At 46.4% G+C, this 20,879-nt stretch overlaps 2 protein-coding genes across 3 annotated transcripts in view; one reads left to right on the forward strand and one right to left on the reverse strand.

Moving 5' to 3' along the window:
• The window catches only part of LOC138643258 (uncharacterized), a 106,377-nt gene extending 106,046 nt beyond the window's left edge, over nucleotides 1-331 (reverse strand). Inside the window, exon 1 of one of the 2 annotated variants that reach the window (XM_069732162.1) lies at nucleotides 191-331. Coding sequence is in view for 1 of the 2 variants with exons in the window: in XM_069732152.1 (XP_069588253.1) it covers nucleotides 2-98 (97 nt within the window). In the remaining variant the exon portion in view is untranslated. Of the gene's footprint in view, nucleotide 1 lies in introns of both variants that reach the window. The other variant, XM_069732152.1, reaches the window with a different exon arrangement.
• A 71-nt stretch (nucleotides 332-402) lies between these two features.
• SRP54 (signal recognition particle 54) overlaps nucleotides 403-20,879 on the forward strand; it is a 40,345-nt gene continuing 19,868 nt past the window's right edge. Inside the window, exons 1-6 of the mRNA XM_069732138.1 lie at nucleotides 403-592; nucleotides 3,502-3,608; nucleotides 4,730-4,821; nucleotides 4,950-5,034; nucleotides 5,559-5,663; nucleotides 5,748-5,814. Of these exons, the coding sequence (XP_069588239.1) occupies nucleotides 3,531-3,608; nucleotides 4,730-4,821; nucleotides 4,950-5,034; nucleotides 5,559-5,663; nucleotides 5,748-5,814 (427 nt within the window). The 5' untranslated portion in view covers nucleotides 403-592; nucleotides 3,502-3,530. The remainder of the gene's footprint in view (nucleotides 593-3,501; nucleotides 3,609-4,729; nucleotides 4,822-4,949; nucleotides 5,035-5,558; nucleotides 5,664-5,747; nucleotides 5,815-20,879) is intronic.

A 20,879-nucleotide genomic window follows, 5' to 3' on the forward strand; every position in this document is an offset into this window, starting at 1 on the left:
CTGCTGGTTTTCATCCACTGGATAACCTTGGGCAAGGCAGAAGGGGTCACCTGCCCCAGCAATGTGAGGATGGCATTCTGAGCTTCGGCTACATCCATCTGCCTCCACAGTCATGCGAATCACAATCACAGTCTATGCATTAGGTGTACCAAGATGGCCGCCGCGGCCAGCTCGCCTATGCCAGGCGTACCGGGACATGAGCTTGGTAAGGTCTGTCAAACCGTCCATTAACCCTACAGCCACAGCAGCATTTAATCCAAATCAGGGCAAACTGCGCTACAGCCGCTGCCTCTTCCCGACTAGGAACGGTGATAAGCATCCACAGCGGTAGGGGACAGCAATATGTGTAACACCGGAGGTTCATGGGGGAAGAATAACCCGGGGTAAGTGTTAAAGGTCGCCTGCATTTGGTGACGTTTCCTATTGACCGGAAGCTGCTCGGATCTGCCGTCTGCTCGGGTTTCCGTGTGATTCTGTTTAGAATCTGGTCCTTGTTTCCGAGGACTGGGAAGAGAGGACGAGAACTGGAGGCGCCGTCCCGCCGGGGGCGGAAGAGACAGTGACACCCGGAGAAGGGGCGCGTTATACTGAGGTAATGTGTGGGCAGGGAGCCGGCTGCCAGCAGCTGCTGGTTATCAGGTCCTCTCCAGGGCAAGCACAGGGCAGGATTAGTGGACTCCTGACCAGAGGCGACCATGTCCCCCTGATAATGGTCTGAGATCCTCCCTGCTGGAAGAAAGTATGAACAGTTGATGTTCTCCCAAAAGTTTCACAGACTCGTCTGTACACAAGATAATTATCTGCAGGTCATTGGCAGGTCCAGGTAATCTGCTGGGATGTGGGGCCAGGGATCTGGGGCCCGTGGGGCTGGGATTTGGGGTTGTGGGGCTGGGATCTGGGGCCCGTGGGGCTGGGATTTGGGGTTGTGGGGCTGGGATTTGGGGATCTGGGGCCCGTGGGGCTGGGATTTGGGGATCTGGGGCCCGTGGGGCTGGGATTTGGGGATCTGGGGCCCGTGAGGTTGGCATTTGGGGATCTGGGGCCCGTGAGGTTGGCATTTGGGGATATGGGGCCAGGATTTGGGGATCTGGGGCCCGTGGGGCGGGGATGTGGGGCTGGGATTTGGGGATCTGGGGCCCGTGGGGCTGGGATCTGGGGTTGTTCTGGGACCAGCCTGATGTCCATGGTCGTATAGAATAAGAGCAGGCACTACTAAAATAATCAGCTGATAATTGGCAGCGGGGCCGGCTCCACGTTTATGCGGCCCTTGGGTCACAATCCCGGTGAGAACTCTGAGCTTTCAATTTTTTCCTCCCACAAAGTCCTGTACCTGTTTTTTATTATTAGAATCCTTTATATGCTACCTTCTTGGTTTTTTTGGCCAGGTTGAGGGAAATGAAGCAAAAAAGAACCAGCAATTCTGATGTTTTGAGATCTGTATATACAGATTACTTAGGTTTACTTTTAGATGTTATTTACTATCCAGGATAAGGCATGATGTGAACTGTATTTAGTTAAAACGAAATATATACATATTTATGTTTTATTGGCCCCCCTAGTGGACTTGCACATCAATCCTTTTATCAGTAGGGGACACCTTCCTTCGTTTCCAACCACTTAGATGCTGCTGTCATGACTTACATCAACGGCTGAGATAATAACCTCTTGTGATTGGTGCCAGCTCCATCACCACAGTAAGGCTATGTGCGCACGTTGCGGATTTGCTTGTGTAAAACTCTGCGTGGTTTCTGCCTCTGTTGGCAGAAAATACAGTTGAAAATCCGCACAATTTTTATGTGTTTTTTGTAGCCTATGTAGGAGCATTAACATTATTAACCTACATATGCTTTAATAAAAAAAGCAGCTGTCAGAAATCTGCATGAAATGCAATATCTGTTTATTTTTCTAAAAAATTATTTTTAAAAATTGCGTGGGCTCCCGCATGATTTTAAGGGTATGTTTCCACGTTCTGTAAAGGCAGTGCTTTGGACGCAGCAGATGCCCCACCCCGTCCAAAGCGCTGTCAGCTTTTGTACGCACGGTTATTCTCCATGTGTTCATTGAACACATGCGGAATCACCGCAGCCTATACATACTGTGATATTTATTTTGTAGAGACTGAGCGTCTCCGCATGATAAATAAACATGCTGCAGTCTATAAAGACGCGCCGCATGTCCGTCTCCACAGGTCTGCCACCTGCGTCTTTAAACTCATAGTGGAGATGGGATTTAATAAAATCCCATCCACTATGCTGTAACATCTGGCCGCTGCGGCTGTACGCAGCATCCAATCCACAGCAAATACTGACCGTGGAAACCCCTACCCTTAGTACCAGCAGAGGGAAAGCGGATGGCTGAGAGCAGATGTAAAGGTACCTTCACACTCAGCGACGCTGCAGCGATACCGACAACGATGTCGATCACTGCAGCGTCGCTGTTTGGTCGCTGGAGAGCTGTCACACCGACAGCTCTCCAGTGACCAACGATCCCGAGGTCCCCGGGTAACCAGGGTAAACATCGGGTTACTAAGCGCAGGGCCGCGCTTAGTAACCCGATGTTTACCCTGGTTACCAGCGTAAAAGTAAAAAAAAAAAAACACTACATACTTACCTACCGCTGTCTGTCCCCAGCGCTCTGCTTCTCTGCACTCCTCCTGCACTGGCTGTGAGCACAGCGGCTGGAAAGCAGAGCGGTGACGTCACCGCTCTGCTTTCCGGCTGACCGACGCTCACAGCCAGTGCAGGAGTGCAGAGAAGCAGAGCGCTGGGGACAGACAGCGGTAGGTAAGTATGTAGTGTTTTTTTTTTTTTTTTTACGCTGGTAACCAGGGTAAACATCGGGTTACTAAGTGCGGCCCTGCGCTTAGTAACCCGATGTTTACCCTGGTTACCAGTGAAGACATCGTTGGATCGGTGTCACACACGCCGATCCAGCGATGTCTGCAGGGAGTCCAGCGACGAAATAAAGTTCTGGACTTTCCTCAGCGACCAACGATCTCCCAGCAGGGGCCTGATCGTTGGTCGCTGTCACACAGAACGATTTCCTTGACGATATCGTTGCTACGTCACAAAAAGCAACGATATCGTTAACGATATCGTTATGTGTGAAGGTACCTTTAATCTGGGAAGGAGCCAATACCAATAAAGGTTCCCAGGCTGTTATGTATCAGCTCATAGCTGTTTGCTTATCTCTTACTGACTAGTTTACAGGGGAACCCCCCAAAAAAATTGAATTGGGGGTCCCCCTATAAAATCAAACCAGCAAAGGCTAGGCAGACAGCTGTGGGCTGATATTAATAGCCTGGGAAACGGCCATGTATATTTGCACCCCCCCTTCCAGGCTAAAAACATCAGCTCAGCCACCCCAGAAATGACGCATCTTATTCTATAGCTTGGGTGATTCTTATGTATTTGTCGTGTGTTAATGTAGAAGTTTCATTTTTATAACTTTTTTTTGCCATGAAATCTGTTCTATTGTTATTTCTACAACTTTCTATTGCAGGTTAGAGTGATTAGCTTTCAGCCGCCAAGATGGTTTTGGCAGACCTCGGACGGAAGATAACCTCGGCTCTGCGCTCTTTGAGCAATGCCACAATCATTAATGAAGAGGTGAGGCCTGCTCTCATGCACTCGAAGATAAACATGGAGGGTGGAGGATTAATTCTGGATAATACTTGGATTTCTTATCTATGTTAGATGGGTTCACTCACTTTTTCCATATAATTTTTTATTTACAGAGTGGTATTCTCGGGGACTTGAGCTCCTTGCAGTATTGTTTGTTTGCATTGAGTAGGAGCAATCTGTTAATGATATTTTGACCTACATGATGGCCGGCCATCAAAAATGTAAATGGGATATCCTCACTCTCCCTCACCTGCTCATAGATGGTGAAAAGGATTTGACATATTGAAATTCAACATGCCCACGCCTTTATTTTCAAGGGTTTAAGCAAAAAGAAGTCTGGCATTGTCCTATTCTCATCTCTCTATTGAATATGCATGTATGCTCAGTCAAGCTGAGTGTACATTTGTATGTAGGTGTCGGATGAATGAGCATTTGGCTGACACTTGTGTCATGTGTATGGGCACCTGAAAGCCAAATTCTTGTTGCATGAAGCAATGTAGTGTAGGAGACCGGATGACCATTACAGAATTGGAGCCTGAGATTAATGTGCCGGACAAGAAATTTAATAAAATATAAATTGTCTGTGCGCAACCATCCTCTTCTGGTTTTTATTAAATGCCACATTGTATTGTAGTGATGTGCTGGTTTATCTTTTTTCCTGTATGATTAGTTGTCAGTAGGGATGAGCAAACGTACTCAGATAAGGTGTTACCCGAGCATGCTCTGGAGCTAACAGTGTCTTTGGCGTGCTCGAATATTATATTCAAGTCCCCACAGCTGCAGATCTCGTGGCTGTTCAACAGCCGCAACACATGCAGTGATTGTCTGTTCGTTAGGTGCAAGTACTCAGACATATTATCGAGCACGCTGAACACACTCAGTTGGCACCCGAGCATGCTCAGATAACACCTTATCCCAGCACATTCGCTCATCACTAGTTGTCAGATCTAAAGGATATCACTGTATATGAATGGAGAAAAGAGATATCTCAAAATCGGTGCAATACTGCAAACTATTTATACTCCTCTTACCTTTAACATTGTATAAGGGAATTGTCTCCGGCCCTCTGAAGTGCTCACATCTATCGTTCCGCCTTTGTATTTTAGGTGCTCGGTGCGATGCTGAAAGAAGTCTGCACGGCCTTACTGGAAGCCGACGTCAACATCAAGCTTGTAAAGCAGCTAAGAGAAAATGTCAAGTACGACTCCGCTATTTCTTTTTATGTAGTGATTTATTGCTCATGTTAATGTTAGTTTTTAGCCAGGTTTTAACAAGAGGACTATGACAGATGGTCACTTACATAGTTAATGTTCATCCTCTCTCTAGATCCGCTATTGATTTGGAAGAAATGGCATCTGGGCTTAATAAGAGGAAGATGATCCAGCATGCTGTTTTCAAGGAACTGGTCAAGGTATGGCCTTCTATGCCGCTGTTTATTGCTGGTATCTGATAAGCAATAATTTAACGATTTTCGCTCATTCTCCTAAAAGTATTTATGGCATATTAGGTTCTTTTGATGAAAAACCCTAATAAAGGAAAATAAAGGCAGCTCTAATAAAGAGGGAAAAACAATAAAACCACGAGTTTAAGTCTACTAGTCTTTTGCTAGATTATGATGTTAAAGGAGTTTTTCCAATTCTTTAAAGTTGATGAGATTGGTGGGGGGTTTCAATCAGCAGCCCTGCCAATTACCCGTCTGACTGGGCCTTGGTGGTCCGGTGAGTGCCCTGTCCCCTTCATTTTTTTACCAGGTCCAGCTGCACACTTGATATTACCAATCAGTCACATTCCCTTTAAGGGATAAAGTCATATACAGCCACATTCGGTACTAAAAGTATGCAGCTACGATTAAGTTTTCAGTGTTGCATCCCTTTTAAACAGATGATCGTTACTGTATTTGCCTATTGAAGCTGAAATATTGCTCTTGTTCCATAGCTGGTAGATCCCGGAGTGAAGGCATGGACGCCTACGAAAGGAAAACCAAATGTTATAATGTTTGTCGGATTGCAGGGAAGTGGAAAGACCACAACTTGTTCTAAGGTAAGCTATATTGATATTTTTATTAAATGTAAGCTTGTGCGTTACCTTGTGTATGGCAATCCTTTAGTGTATTTTTTTTTTTAGCTGGCGTATTACTATCAGAGAAAAGGATGGAAGACGTGTTTGATATGTGCCGACACATTCAGAGCAGGTGAGTGATGCAGCCGCAAATGAAGACGCGCATTGGAGTAGAGCCGCGTGTCTCGCTGCACGTTCTGAGGCTCGATCAGAGGGATCGTACGAGTAGGTTCACACCACGTTTCTGTGTTATGTTCTGGGTGAACTTTTGATCAGTGCAGCTAAACAGAATTCTAGATCTGTCCATATTTCTATCTGGCTGCACATGTCTGTCACGCCTTTCAGTACAGTTAGAGCAAAGGCCAAACAACGTCAGTAGGTCACTTGTGGTATACGTCTAGTTAACCCATTCAAGACCTTGGGATTTTCCGTCTTTGCATTTTCGTTTTTTGCTCCCCTTCTTCTCAGAGCCATAAATGTTTTTGGTGTTTTTTTTTTTTTTTTTTTTCTCTGTTAATATGGCCGTGTGAGGGTTTGCTTTTTGCTGGATAAGTTGTACATTTGAATGACAACATTAATTTTACCATACAGTGTACTGGAAAAAAAATTCCAAGTGCGGTGAAATTGAAGAAAAAAGTGCTACTCCACAATTTTTTTTTTTTTTTTTGTTTGTTTACCATGTTCACCAAATGCTAAAACTGACCTGCCAGTATGATTTTCCAGGTCATTACTAGTGAGCAAATACCAAACATGTATAGGTTCTTTTTTATTTAAGTGGCGAAAAAAAAAATCCAGTGTTAAATGCCACTGTTGGAGATTGACAGTGGCATTTAACATGTTAATAGCCGTGGGTGGATTGTAATTCCACCTGCGGCTGTTAGGCCAGGTTCACATTGCATTTACAGCAGCCCGTTCAACACATATGTTAACGGGCTTCTGTTAACGCAAGTGCCGACATGATATCGCGCTACTAGCAGTGACCGACCCGGAAACGCTGCAGCCCGCGTCCCAGGGTCCGTCACTCAATGACGGCACATCACTAGCGCACGCCCATTATGGGCGTGCGCTAGCGAAGCGTCCAACATTGGACTCAATGGCAGCGTTAACGAACTGCGTTACACCGCGTTATGCCGTGGTGTAACGTAGTCCTTCTAACGGACGCCTAAAGCGCAGTATGAACCCAGCCTTAGGGCACATGTCAGCTGATGAAATGAGCTATCATGTGCTGGAAAAGGTGCAGGGCTCAGCGCCGGAGCCCGCATCAAAGAGGGATACACGACCTATGACGTATCAATACGTCATAGGTCGTGAAGAGGTAAATAGAGATATCTGATCTTTCTGGTACTTATGATTTACTGTAAGTTTAAGGTTATGTGCACCCAACGTCTTCTTTGGGTGGATGCCACCTGAAAAAGTGCTGAAAAAATTAACATATTGCTCAGCATTGTAAAAACTATATTGCTATGCACATGTTGGTTTTTTTTAACTGTGTCCTGGTTATGAGATCATGAAGACAATACAGGAAGTAGCATGATAATTCTTCAGGTGGCTTCTGCTAAAAAGCTGCTTATTTCAGAAAAAGAGGGATTTTTGGTTCTCAACGTAAAATCTTTCTTGGAGCCTTCATTGGGGGACACAGGTAACCATGGGGTGTATGCTGCTGACACTATCCAAAAAAAGGAAAATAGCTCCTCTTCAGCAGTATACACCCACCGACAGTCACCAAGTACCTTAATTTAGTGCAAAAGCAGTAGGAGAAGCAACCAAAAACTCAACACATGTACCAACACAACAACAAAAGTCCGTAGGCTCAAAACCGGTACAACCAGTTAGGGCGGGTGCTGTGTCCCCCAATGAAGACTCCAAGAAAGAGATTTCTCCTACGCCTCATTAGGGGACACCGCACCATGGGTGTTATGCTGCTGCCACTAGGAGGACACCAAGTTAACACACAAAGAATAACTCCTCCCCTGCAGTATACACCCTCCTGCTGGCTCTAAGTGAACCAGTTCTTGCTTAGTGTCTGTAGGAGGCACTTGGGTTTGCTCTCAGACCCCACCGTTTTTATTTTCATTTTTATTCTATTTTTTCCCTTAACGGAGCGAATGGGGGCGACGGTCCCTTTCTAGGTTCCGATCTCCCCCGAATCAACAGGCGAGTACATGGAGCGTTCCTCCCGTATCCTTTCCTGCAACGTTGGATACTAGCCCTGAGCTCACCTTATGGGCGACGGTTCCTTCGGGTTCCGATCTCCCCCCTCCATAGCAGGCGACCACATGGAGTAGCCCTCCATCTACCTCTCCTGGAGCCAGGTGCATAGCCGGGCATATTATGTATGGCGTCCGAGCAGCCCCCCGCTGCATCACCACTGATATAGCGGATGACGCAAGGCAGCAGAAGCTCTTCACCCCCTCCCGGACTATGGCGACGGTGGATTGAGCACCGGCCCACCGCATCTACCGTGAGTACACTGCAGGGGCCGAGGCGCTGGGGGGTCCTGGTCCGCGGGGTGTAGAAGGTCCGCACCTCTAGCAGGGCATAAAGCCCGGGTCCGTGGGTGGTCCGCAGTGTGGCTTTACTATGAAGGAGCGCGGCTCAGGATGGCACCAATAGCGGTCACGACGCCGCAGGGTGCAACCGCAAGTTTTTCAAATTTAGTCCCCGGCTTTTCCCCTTCATACAGGCCGGAGTTCTTGGCCACGCCCACCGGCAATTACCGCCGCACATCTTTTCTAGCACTTCTCGTTCCCTGAAAAGCGCTCTCACAGATCTCGGTGGCCATCTTGGGACACCCACAGCGCTGATCCTGCAGCGCTGCTCAAGCTCTCCTAATCACAGCCTTCAGGACCATACATTGCGGACCTCCCCTGGGGACTCAAGACACAGGACCTGGGTAAGCTGCAAATACGTAGCTTAACCCTTCCCCTGCTAGTAAGCGCTCTCCTCAAGGCTATTATGTCTCAATCAAGGCCTCACAAAAAGTCTGGGAAAACCCACACTGTATTTGCTGCATGTACCTCTTGTAAGGTCTCATTACCCCGGGGTCACAATACTGCATTGTGCGCAGCTTGTGAACTGGTGACTGTTCAAGAACCACCTGTTACTGATACCGAACCTAGTGAGCCTGGTCCCCCTGAGTGGGCTACCTCTCTTACACGGTCTATGGCATCCCTGGGAAAAGCGTTAGAATCGTTCCGATACCCCTCCTCTAACCAGGGCACTCTTACGGATGACGCTTCCATCTTCAAAACCCTTCGTATTCTAGGGGTCGTACATTGCCAAGGAGCTCTCGCTCTTTCAGGAAAAGGACTCGTGCGTGCCATATCTCCAGACCATCAACGGGTTTCGGGTTCTGAGGGCTCCATTTCTCGCTCCCCTTTCATTGGGGCTAGTAGAGAACCTGTTTCAGAGGATGATTCTGACACGTCCCTAGACCAGGAATTTCATCACGATCAGGAGACTCTCGACTCTCTCATTGTCAGTGAATAAGGCTTTGAAACTTGAGGAGGAACCTTTATCTAAAACGGATCATGCCGTGTCCTTTAAGAGGACCAAGCGAGCTCACAAGGTATTCGCTACTCATCCAGAATTTAAGGAAATTGTTGAATCTCACAGGATCCGTCACGATAAACGATTCACAGGGCAGAAGCCCATAGAATCAAACTATCCCTTTGCCCAGGATCTAAGAAAAGATTGGTCTCAATCTTTCCCGTTAGATTCTCCGGTATCACGCCTGGCTACTAAATCTATTTTATCCTCTTCGGAGGGAGCCTCTATTAAAAACCCAACCGATCATCAGATCGACAAAATGGTGCGTTCAGCCTTTGAAGCCTCAGCAGCCGCACTCTTCCCATCTCTTGCGGCTACGTGGGTGGCTAAGGCTCTGACCCATTGGCCTGAGGTCTTGTCTGCAGCGGTGTTGGATACTGATCTTCCCCCCGAGATAGCAGACCTCGCTACTCAGATAGCCAGAGTTGGAGATTTTGTAGTTACTGCGTCCCTGGACGCTGCTAACTGTGCTTCGCAAGCAGCAGCAAACACCATCACCATCCGGAGGTCCTTATGGCTCAGGGACTGGCGTGCAGATTCTGCTTCCAAAAAGTCATTGACTTCTCTTCTGTATCAGCGGTCACCTTTTTGGCGAATAGCTCGACCAATTAATTTCTGACGCCACTGGAGGGAAGAGTAAATTTCTTCCACAGAGACCCTTTTGGAACCAGCAGCAGCAGGCTCGGTCCCGTTTTTTTTTTTTTTTTTTCCAACTAAAATTGGTCCTCTACTTCCACATCTTCTGGACCTGGCTGGGTACAACGTAGGGATAGAGGTCCTCAGACCTCTTACAAACCTTCCCCTTCTTGGAGAGGCAAGCCTAGGCAGTCAGGGTCCAGAGGATCCAGACCGGGCAGGTCTCCCACACAATAACTCCCTGAGGTATCCGGAGGACACCCTCAAAGTAGACGGCCACCTGCTTTCCTTCAGCGACGCGTGGCTCTCGGTCGTTCACGACAAATGGGTCCGCGACCTAGTGCCTCCGGATACAAGATAGAATTCTCTCTTCCACCAAATCGCTTTTTCCCCTCTTCTCCTCCCAGGGCAAAGGCATCAGAGTTCTTCCAGGCCATAAGCTTTCTAAAAGAAGACGGGGTGGTTATCCTGGTTGCTCAAAGCGAAAGGTTTCAGGGTTTTTATTCAAACCTGTTCATTGTTTCAAAGAAGGACGGTACAGTACGGCCCATACTGGTCCTAAAACTGCTGAACAAGTCCGTCAGGGTGCGACGGTTCCGGATGTAATCGCTTCGTTCTGTCATCGCCTCCATGGAGAAAGGCGAGTTCCTGGCGACCATAGACATCCAGGACGCGTACCTCCACATTCCTATATTACCTTCTCACCAAAGGTTTATTCGCTTTGCAGTTCAGGAAGTTCACTTCCAGTTTGCTGCTCTGCCACCACTCCCAGGGTATTCACCAAGGTCATGGCGGCCACCGTGGCCATCCTTCATACCCAAGGTGTGGTGGTGTTACCGTTTCTAGACGATATCCTCATCAAAGGCCCCTCTTTCCGCACCTGCAAGGAGGCCGTGACCATCAAAATAGATACTTTCTCGCCTGGGTTGGAGGATAAACTTCCAAACATCTTCCCCAGTACCGGCTCAGCGAATTTCCTTTCTAGGAATGATACTGGACTCCTCCCAGGGGTTGGTACTTCTTCCCCCGGAAAAGATCTCAGTCTTACAGTGGGAAGCTCTTCCGACCTCATACTCGCTCTCTACGGTTCAGTATGAGAGTCCTCGGCAGGATGGTAGCAGCTATGGAGGCGGTCCCATTCGCTCAACTACACCTCCGCCCCTTACAACATGCTCTCCTGGCTGTGTGGGAAAGGAACCCGTCATCTCTCGATCGTCGTTTCCTCCTTCCCCAGCGAGTCAGACAATCTCTCAGGTGGCGGACTTTGTAGTCCTCTCTGAATCAAGGGAAGTCCTTTCACCCAGTACATTGGCTAGTTGTGATAACAGATGCCAGTCTTCTGGGCTGGGGAGCAGTGTTCCACCATCACGGTGCTCAGGGCCGCTGGTCTCTAAAGGAAGCACGCCTTTCCATCAACATCCTGGAAATACGGGCAATCAGGCTGGCTCTTCTCCAATTCCATCCTTTCCTGTCGGGTCGTCCCATCAGGATTCATTCCGACAATGCCACAGCAGTGGCATACATCAACCGGCAGGGGGAAACACGCAGCAGGGGAGCCATGACCAAGGTAGGCCACTTTCTCCGTTGGGCCCGGGAAAACCGCTCAATGATCTCAGCGGTTCACATTCCGGGAGTGGAAAATTGGGAGGCAGATTTCCTCAGCCATCAAGGTCTCTCCATCCGGAGATCTTCCACCAGATCTGCTGTCGTTGGGGAACCCCGGACGTGGATCTGATGGCCTCACGGCTAAATTCCAAGGTTCCCAACTTCATAGCTCGGTCCCACGATCCGGCAGCCATCGGGGCTGATGCACTCGTTCACTCGTGGCATCAGTTCCAGCTACCATACATATTTCCCCCACTTCCTTTACTGCCGAGAGTCATCAAGAAGATCAGAGCGGAGGGGATACCAGTAATCCTGATTGCGCCAGATCGGCCGCTCAGTGTCTTGTACACCAAACTAGTTCAACTAGTCGTCGATGTCCCCTGGCGATTACCGAATCACGCAGACCTGTTGTCCCAGGGCCCCATTTACCACCAGAACTCCGAGGCCCTGTGTTTGACGGCATGGCCGTTGAGTCCTGGGTGCTAACACAGGCAGGCTTCTCTCGGAAAGTCATTTCTACCATGATCAGTGCCAAAAAGCCTACGTCTATGCGTTTATATCATCGCATTTGGAAGACCTTCTTCTCATGGTGCAAGGACCAAGGACCCTCTCCTCTTGAATTTTCCATTCCTTCCATCCTCAAATTCCTTCAGTCGGGTTTGGACTTGGGTCTCGCCCTTAGCTCTCTCAAAGGGCAGATTTCAGCCTTGTCAGTCCTGTTCCAATGTAGAATTGCCAACAGATTACAGGTGAAGACATTCATTCAGGGAGTCTCACATGTGGTGCCACCCTATAAGATGCCGTTGGAACCATGGGACCTTAATTTGGTCCTCAGAGTCTTGCAGGAGGCTCCTTTTGAGCCTCTGCAGGACGTTTCCCTGTCTCTTCTGTCTTGGAAGGTTGCCTTCCTGGTTGCGGTCACGTCCATCCGACGAGTCTCAGAACTGGCAGCTTTGTCTTGTCAAGTTCCTTTCCTCATTTTTCATCAGGATAAGGTGGTTTTGAGAACATCCCGGTCTTTTCTACCGAAGGTTGTCTCATCTTTCCACCTCCATGAGGAGATTGTCTTTCCTTCACTTCGAGGACGGCGTCTTTCCGCAGGTCAGATGCCCTGTTTTTGCTCCGGGAAGGGCCAAGGAAAGGTCTAGCTGCTTCCAAAGCTACGATAGCCAAGTGGATTCGTTCAGCTATCCAGGAGTCGTACCGAGTTAGAGGTCACTCCATCCCAGCAGGGATTAAGGCTCATTCTACTCAGTCAGTAGGCGCGTCTTGGGCCATCCGGCACCAGGCGTCGGCAGCACAAGTCTGCAGAGCTGCAACTTGGTCCAGCCTGCATACGTTTCCGAAACATTACCATGTCCATTCTCAGGCATTGGCAGATGCGTCCGTAGGCAGATGAATTTTGCAGGCGGCAGTGCCACATCTGTAACTTGTGGGTACACTGAGCAATTGCAGTGGATTGTTTCCCACCCAGGGACTGCTTTAGGACGTCCCATGGTCCTGTGTCCCCTAATGAGGCATAGGAGAAATAGGAATTGTTGTGTACTCACCGTAAAATCCTTTTCTCCGAGCCAATCATTGGGGGACACAGCACCCACCCTGTTAGTCTATTGGTTTTAGTTTTTCTCTGTTGACTTGGTTTTGACATAGTTCATTCTTATTAAATGTTAAACTCCTACTGCTTTGTTACCGAACTGGTTCACTTAGAGGCAGCAGGAGGGTGTATACTGCAGGGGAGGAGTTATTCTTTGTGTTAACTTAGTGTCCTCCTAGTGGCCGCATAATACCCATGGTCCTGTGTCCCCCAATGATTGGCTCGGAGAAAAGGATTTTACGGTGAGTACACAAAAATCCCTATTTTACGGTGAGTACCAAAACTCCCTCTTTATCGCTTCATTGGGACACAGGTAACCATGGGACGTCTTAAAGCAGTCCCCCAAGGGTGAAAAACATAAAAAATGCAAAGAAAACGGACTCAGGTGGGTCGGTGCGTAAGCGTCACCTGCAGTGCCTTCCTTCCCAGGCCTGCATCAGACAAGGCATGGGTATGAACTCTATAAAACCTTGCAAAGGTATGCAAAGAAGACCAGGTAGCGGCCTTACAGATTTGCAAGGCCGAAACCTGGTGACGAACTGACCAGTAAGCTCTCACCGCCCAGGTGGAGTGAGCCTTTACCCCCGGAGGAGGCTGTTTGTCCTGAATGAGGTATGCCTCCAAAATTGCTAATAAAGACGTATAATATAGAGCTAGGGAAACTACCATAATCAAATGTGTAACATGTAATCCCTTTAAAAGTCAAAAACTTTAATGAAAGAATAACTTGGTTTAAAAATACCCTTCCCAGTGCAGACAATAACAAATATAGAAGGTCTTAAACAATAACCTAGCAATTCCCTATACTTATCTGCTGTCCCTACCTGGCAGTGGAGGTTGGCACCCTGTTAGATACAATTATTTGGTGCCCCCACTCTGCGGCGGCTGTCCCCGACTAGCTCTGATAAATCCTACTTTTCTATAGGTGGGAAAACAATAAGCAATATAAAGAGATGAAGGGATAGTGCTTATTATAAGAAATAGGTTATTGTAACATTTTTGACCCCCATCCACAGAGTACTGGCTTCTCAAAAATATCCTATAAGGCCCATATATCATAGATGTCTATTATGGTACCTTCACATCTAAACAAGATCAGTACACCAAATGAGAGGGGTCATATAGCCAGTCAAGTAACCTGGTTCAAACAAATCAACCGTCCACCATGATTCCTCTAGGGACACATAGATATACAATTAATTGACATTGATGGATAATTAAAAGGGTGTTATCCCAAGACTTAGCTTCCAGCCTCGACGCGTTTCCCCATCCATGCGGTTCAACAGGAGGCACAATACGGAACCAGCTTGATAGGACTTGTCACGATGAGGAGACAGACCTGTCTAAACCTAAAAGGGGCCAGTTTAAATAAACCAAGATGGAGTCAAAGGACGATCGGCCATTGGAAACATACCCTTTTTCCCAGAATGTACCGAGTGTTATATTAATGTAGTCTCTTCTGAACTAGTTTACTATGTATGTCCACAAATCCAAGCCTATTCCTAAATGACGTGGTAGTATGGGATCAAAGATCATACTTAAAAATGAAAAGGATGGAGCACATACCTGAAAATATGCCCTGCGTTCCGTCCTGGAACGCAAGCCTCCTCCTGCGCTGCCAAGATGGATGTAGCAGCACTTCCTGTTTCAAGAGATTCAACAGGCGCTCCAGCGTATAGTTTCCTGGAGCGACATAGTGCGCATGTGCCAGATGTCTTTGTTGTTAGGCATCTAGAGTATATGACACGATGTAATAGAGCGCCCATATCCGAAGCGTGAATGAGCGCATAAAGGATCATATTAATTACTAAGCTTGAGGATATGTGGCGCAGAGAAATATAGCGCTGGTATCTAAAGCACAGATAAGCGTTTATCCTATAGGTAACCTCTTGTTTGTTAAACGCCCAGTCATTGATATATATAGCACAATATCATGATAATTCTCTGACATGTATATAGTATTAAGGTGATGAGAGATAGTAGTAGATATCATAGTATAGCTGAGTTACGCTGATAGGAGTAACTCTGTTCTGTCCTCACTAAATAAGCAGGCTCGCGTAGCTATACAGGCAGCTAAACCGCTATACCGGAGTCCAATAAGGAGACTGTGGTTGAGTTTGTGCATTATTAAACGTAGTGGTATATTGATGTGGTGAAACTGTAAACAATGATATACATAGAATCAGTGCATGGTATAGAAGAAATACATACTACACATGATGTACATTATGCATAACATTTAGAAAGCTAGTAACTGAACTAGGAGTACAACTGGCTAGGCTAGGGTAACATAGTAACATAGTAACATAGTTAGTAAGGCCGAAAAAAGACATTTGTCCATCCAGTTCAGCCTATATTCCATCATAATAAATCCCCAGATCTACGTCCTTCTACAGAACCTAATTGTATGATACAATATTGTTCTGCTCCAGGAAGACATCCAGGCCTCTCTTGATAGTAACATAGTTAGTAAGGCCGAAATAATAATAATAATATAATAATAATAATAATTATTATTATAATATTAGGTAATATAGAACTGGAATTATCTAGAGAAAACATAAAGACATACCGGCAATGCAATCGTAAGGGGGATGAAGTACAAGCGTCTTTCCTTGAAAGCAGACTGAAAGTGAAGAGAAAATGCAGGGAGATGGAGGCTGAGCTACCATAATGCCTTGCAAAGGGGGAGGAGAATCAGACATGGAAAATACAAAAACAGAAAATAGAACTGTCAACATGACTCTGACCGCTAGAGGGAGCCAAAACACTCTTGCCTTGCGCAGGCGTGTACTACGGAGGACACAGCATGAACTTCAACCCAATATTACGGCCAGCATGCAGCCAGCGGGTAAGGAAACTGTGAATCAAACACCCGAAAACCCCGCCAATATGACCACAAACCTGTCCTGCCAAATTCAGGTGACAGGTTCCCTTTAATGTCTCTGATCCTTCCTGCGTGTTTGACCGACTCTTCTCCCAGGTATTTGACTAACAGGTCTATCTCTTCCCTGTGTTGTAGCCCCAAGTCTCTAATGACATTTTGGAAGGAAGCTTTCCAAGCTCCGTAACCTTCAGCTTGGTCAGTGAATTTCATGAGTCCCTTGGCAACCAGTTCACGTCGTGTGAAGAACTTGGCAAATTCTGTCGTGAACCGGTTGCCAGCAGAGTATACTGGTGATGGGTCGCCCTGATAGTGATGTGAGGTGCGTTCGTACCTGTTAGTCTCCTCAGGGTGGCGCCAGCCAGTGTCGTATTGCTTCAGCCTGACGTACAGTGTGTCAGCAGGGTGATCCACGTTGGTTACCTGGTGAGGGGCAAGGTAGTCATTAGCAGAGTTGTTTTGCCTCACGTTTTCGAGTTTTTCTGTCCTGGAGCTGAGCCTCATGACGACTCTCGCTCACTTCGCTGGAGATGTCGTATTCCTGTTTTGGTACCGGTTCAGGGTTATAGTTTGGATCAGGAAGTTCATTAACATACTGAGATGCGCGTTGTGGTGAGTCTTGCAGTGGAAACTCCAGACTCGACATACTGCTTTGGCTATGCAGCTTGGGATTTTGCACGGCTTCTAGCGATTTCTGCTTCAGCGAGGTCTGCGGCAGCTTCCCTTTTCGCTGCTACGCTTTCTAAGGTGGCATCCATGCATGCCTTCTCTAACTGCGTTCTTCTCTCTTTGTCGGCTCTCTCTAAGCGTGACCTTCTCTCTTGGTCATCCAGGCGTGCTTTCTCTAATTTAAGTTGCATCTCTTGGTCAGCAAAGCTCGCTCACATTTTGGTGGCTTCAGCATTTGCGGGGGCAATGGCGACCGCGCTGCTGGTGGATGTTGTCTTTGAGGAGACGGAAGTAACAGATCTTCTCCTGTGTGATTTGTGAGACATGGTGTCTTGGGAAAGTGCTTGGCTGTGCAGAGATTGCTGTAGCTGTATTTAGTCTCTGTGTAGCCGGTGACTTGATTCCCACTAGTTGGATGGCTGCCGTTTCACTGTTCTGTCCTCACTAAATAAGGCAGGCTCACGTAGCTATACAGGCAGCTAAACCGCTATACCAGAGTTCAATAAGGAGACTGTGGTTGAGTCTGTGCTTTATTAAACGTAATGGTATATTGATGCGGTGAAATTGTAAACAATGATATACATAGAATCAGTGCATGGTATAGAAGAAATACATACTACACATGATGTACATTATGCATAACATTTAGAAAGCTAGTAACTGAACTAGGAGTACAACTGGCTAGGCTAGGGTAATATAGAACAGGAATTATCTAGAGAAAACATAAAGACATACCAGCAATGCAATCGCAAGGGGGATGAAGTACAAGCGTCTTTCCTTGAAAGCAGACTGAAGGAAGTGAGGAGAAAATGGAGGGAGATGGAGGCTGAGCTACCATAATGCATTGCAAAGGGGGAGGAGAATCAGACATGGAAAACACAAAAACAGAAAATAGAACTGTCAACATGACTGACCACTAGAGGGCGCCAAAACACTACAAATAAAGGTATAAATATATCAGGTCCTGTATACTAGAAAACTGAGAAACCTGCAAATTATGCAAACAGATAATCGGAGGTAACAAATTTGATGGCGGAGACAGAACAAACTCATTTCTACATATGTTAGTAATTCCCTTTCTATCTCTTGCTATGTACGCTTACTTGTAGATTAAAGATATATGTAACATGAGCCAAGCAGATGGCTATAATAATAGGTGTAATGTAGGGAATCATTTACTCTCTACTATTTCCTATATCAATTAATTATTTCATGCATGTTAGAACCAAAATTGCTGTCATGTCCAATAGAGGCAGAAATTGTGCATCATTAATCTTCTAATGGCATATAAATTAAGTATCCGAACCATCACAAATTGTTTTAAGGAATAAAAAAATAATAAACAAGATAGATTAACCATAATTGGCACTTGATATAAAATCAAGATTAGGGAATGGGTTCCGAACCAAGGTCCCACAACAAGGTCTATGAGAACAGGAAAGAGTACATAGTCCATCCAAGATGTAAAAATGACACACATAAAAAGAGAATAGCTGTTTTATATAAAGCATGTATATGTAAGGCATTCATTTAGCCCCCACGGTGACACTGATCTCATTCTAAAAATCCATTCCGCCTCACGCTTCAAAATAGCTTTATCCAAGTCTCCTCCCCTTGGCTTAGGTCTTACTAATTCAATCATGCAGAAGGAGATCTCTTCCAGATGCCCACTATGTACATCATTGACATGACGGGCAATCGGGGTATCCCGCTTGTTTCTAATATCCCCCAAATGCTCACCAATCCTGATTCTCAGTTCCCTACCGGTTTTCCGACATAGTCCAGGGGGCATGAACAGGTAGCTTTATAAACCACCCCCGAGGACCTACTATTGCCAAAATCCCTAATGAAGAATCGTTTTCCATTGGCCGCGCTAGAGAACCATTTACATTGCAGCATATACCGACATCTAGAGCAGTTTCCACATTTAAAGAAACCCATTGGTTTTCTATCTAGCCACTTGCCTGCTTTTTGGGGTTTTTGATAGTTTGGTGCATAGTCTCTATCACCAATTGATCTACCCCTCCTGTATGTAATGCTGTAATGCTTGGTGTTGGTGAAATGAAGTCTTTTAGACCTTGGTCCGCCAACAGGTAGCCCCAATGTTTTTTCATGATTTGGTACACTCTCTCAGATTGACTATCGTAGGTGCCAATCAACCTAACCAGGCCTGGGGCATCCCTTGGGGTAATTTTTTCCCTAAGGAGCACGGACCTCTCTTTCCTTAGTGCCTCATTATATTATTTAGCCGATATACCAGAAGAGCTGGCGCACTACACTATATGAACATCAATGCAAGAAGTAGCGGGGGTGCAAAAACAATTGGCTGACAACAATATAGCTCAAACAAAAGAAAAAGAAGCCACTAAAGAACATTCTGCACACCACCCATTGTAAGTATCAAAAAGAACAACTTTATTGGTGACACAATCATTTAAAAACATTTAAAAAATACAAAGAACAACTCCCCCATCAGACCCGTTCAAGAATATATAAACAGATAATGGCTGCATAAATAACAAAGGTACCCCGCATGCTGCACATAAAGCAATACCAGTATTAAACCGCGGAAGCCCAACAGGGTATAAATGCATATAATAATGCTGAAACCTGAACAAACAACACATAACCCCAAAATGGGGCAGGGAATAGAAACAACAGTCCCTGTTAGAATGCTGATATAGGTGCAAATGCTAATGGAATAACCAAAAGAGGCATAATGTTTCAGCAAACCCCATGCTAACCGCAGGCGGACAAAAATGCCAGGAAAACCCTGAGCGCAGCAACACCCAAAAAGGGGACAGTGTGTACCCGGTTACCCACAAGTCACCTAAAATAAGGATGGTAACCAAGCAGCCAGATGTGGAACGGGATCGTCAGGCAGGAGATCCCAATGCGTATCGCGGTTCAACAGACCGCTTCGTCAGGGGAAGTACTCACCGTAATTAATAACGTCCTTATATATCCAATACGGTGATCAGTGAACGCCGACATGTGTGCCCCCCTGGGCCAGAACAGGAAGTTCAGAGTCGTGCACTGAGAGACAGTACAGAGTAATGGAGCCGCTGGCGCCTGCGCAAAGGACAGGGGCCGCTACAAGTGGGCAGACGTCTCTGCCCACACTGTTTCAATGCGCACGCGCCGGTAAAAAAACCGGCGGTCCGCATAGAAACCTACAATAGGTAAGGGCTCCTGAGGCCAGAGAGAAGCAGCGAATAAGGAAGCGGCCATAGCGATCATATACAGGGCCGCAACAAAAGGAGAAAACGAATAAACAAATAAAGAAAAAAATATAATAAAGAAAAAGGAGGGCGACTGGATGGAACATAGCGATCAGAGTAAAGAGAACAGGGGCCCATTGATCGTCCATAAAAGGACACTCCCAACACAAATAAGTTGTACCAAAACACATAATAGCAGGAATGCTCATGATTGACAACGATATAGCAAACATATGGAGCATATTGGCACCAAAAAGGTAAATAAATAATTATACATGTTAATGCAAAGTCTACAAAGTGTACATATAAATACAACATGATGACATGCTTTAAGTCCAAGAGTTGCATAACACATCTATATAAACAGAACATCAGTACAGTCCATAATAGGCTATTGTGCCCAATAAAAAAGGCACAATCGCGCCACCAAACATCCACCTGGCGTCCAATATGCGGTGCCCAGCATGTCTAGTCCTTCATATGTGTTGTCCCATGTCCATAAAGTGGAACAGCCATAGAGCCCCCTCATAGAGGGTTTATTCAGTCCAGCAGCAGCCATAATAATGAAAGTAATAATAATTTGGAACCACAAGTGACCAATTCAGCCCAAAAAGCCTGTAAAATGTAGATCTTCATTGATTCCTTGGGGCGTTGTAGAGTGAAGCAGGTAGATCCAACGAGACTCAATTTGCAGAAGTCGTTTGTGAAGAGAGCCACCTCTACCCGAACTCCTAATATACTCCAAACCGACTATCCTGATATTGGCACATTTACCCCCATGATGGAGTAAGAAATGTGAGGCCACTGTGCAAAGCGTCTTGCCCCTCCGACTGTCCACACTTGCCGTGTTGATGGTAGAAAGATGATTTTGCATTCTCCGTCGCAATTCTTGCGAGGTCTGACCTACATAAATACAAGGACAGGGACAGATCAAGGCATAGACCACATGAGAAGATTTACAATTGATATAGGCCTTAAGCTTGTGTTGCGTTTGATCAACCGGATTGCAGAATACCTCACGAACGGGGTGCATGTATGGA

This window comes from Ranitomeya imitator, chromosome 1 (genome assembly GCF_032444005.1).
Source record: "Ranitomeya imitator isolate aRanImi1 chromosome 1, aRanImi1.pri, whole genome shotgun sequence".
NCBI classification, from domain to species: domain Eukaryota; kingdom Metazoa; phylum Chordata; class Amphibia; order Anura; family Dendrobatidae; genus Ranitomeya; species Ranitomeya imitator.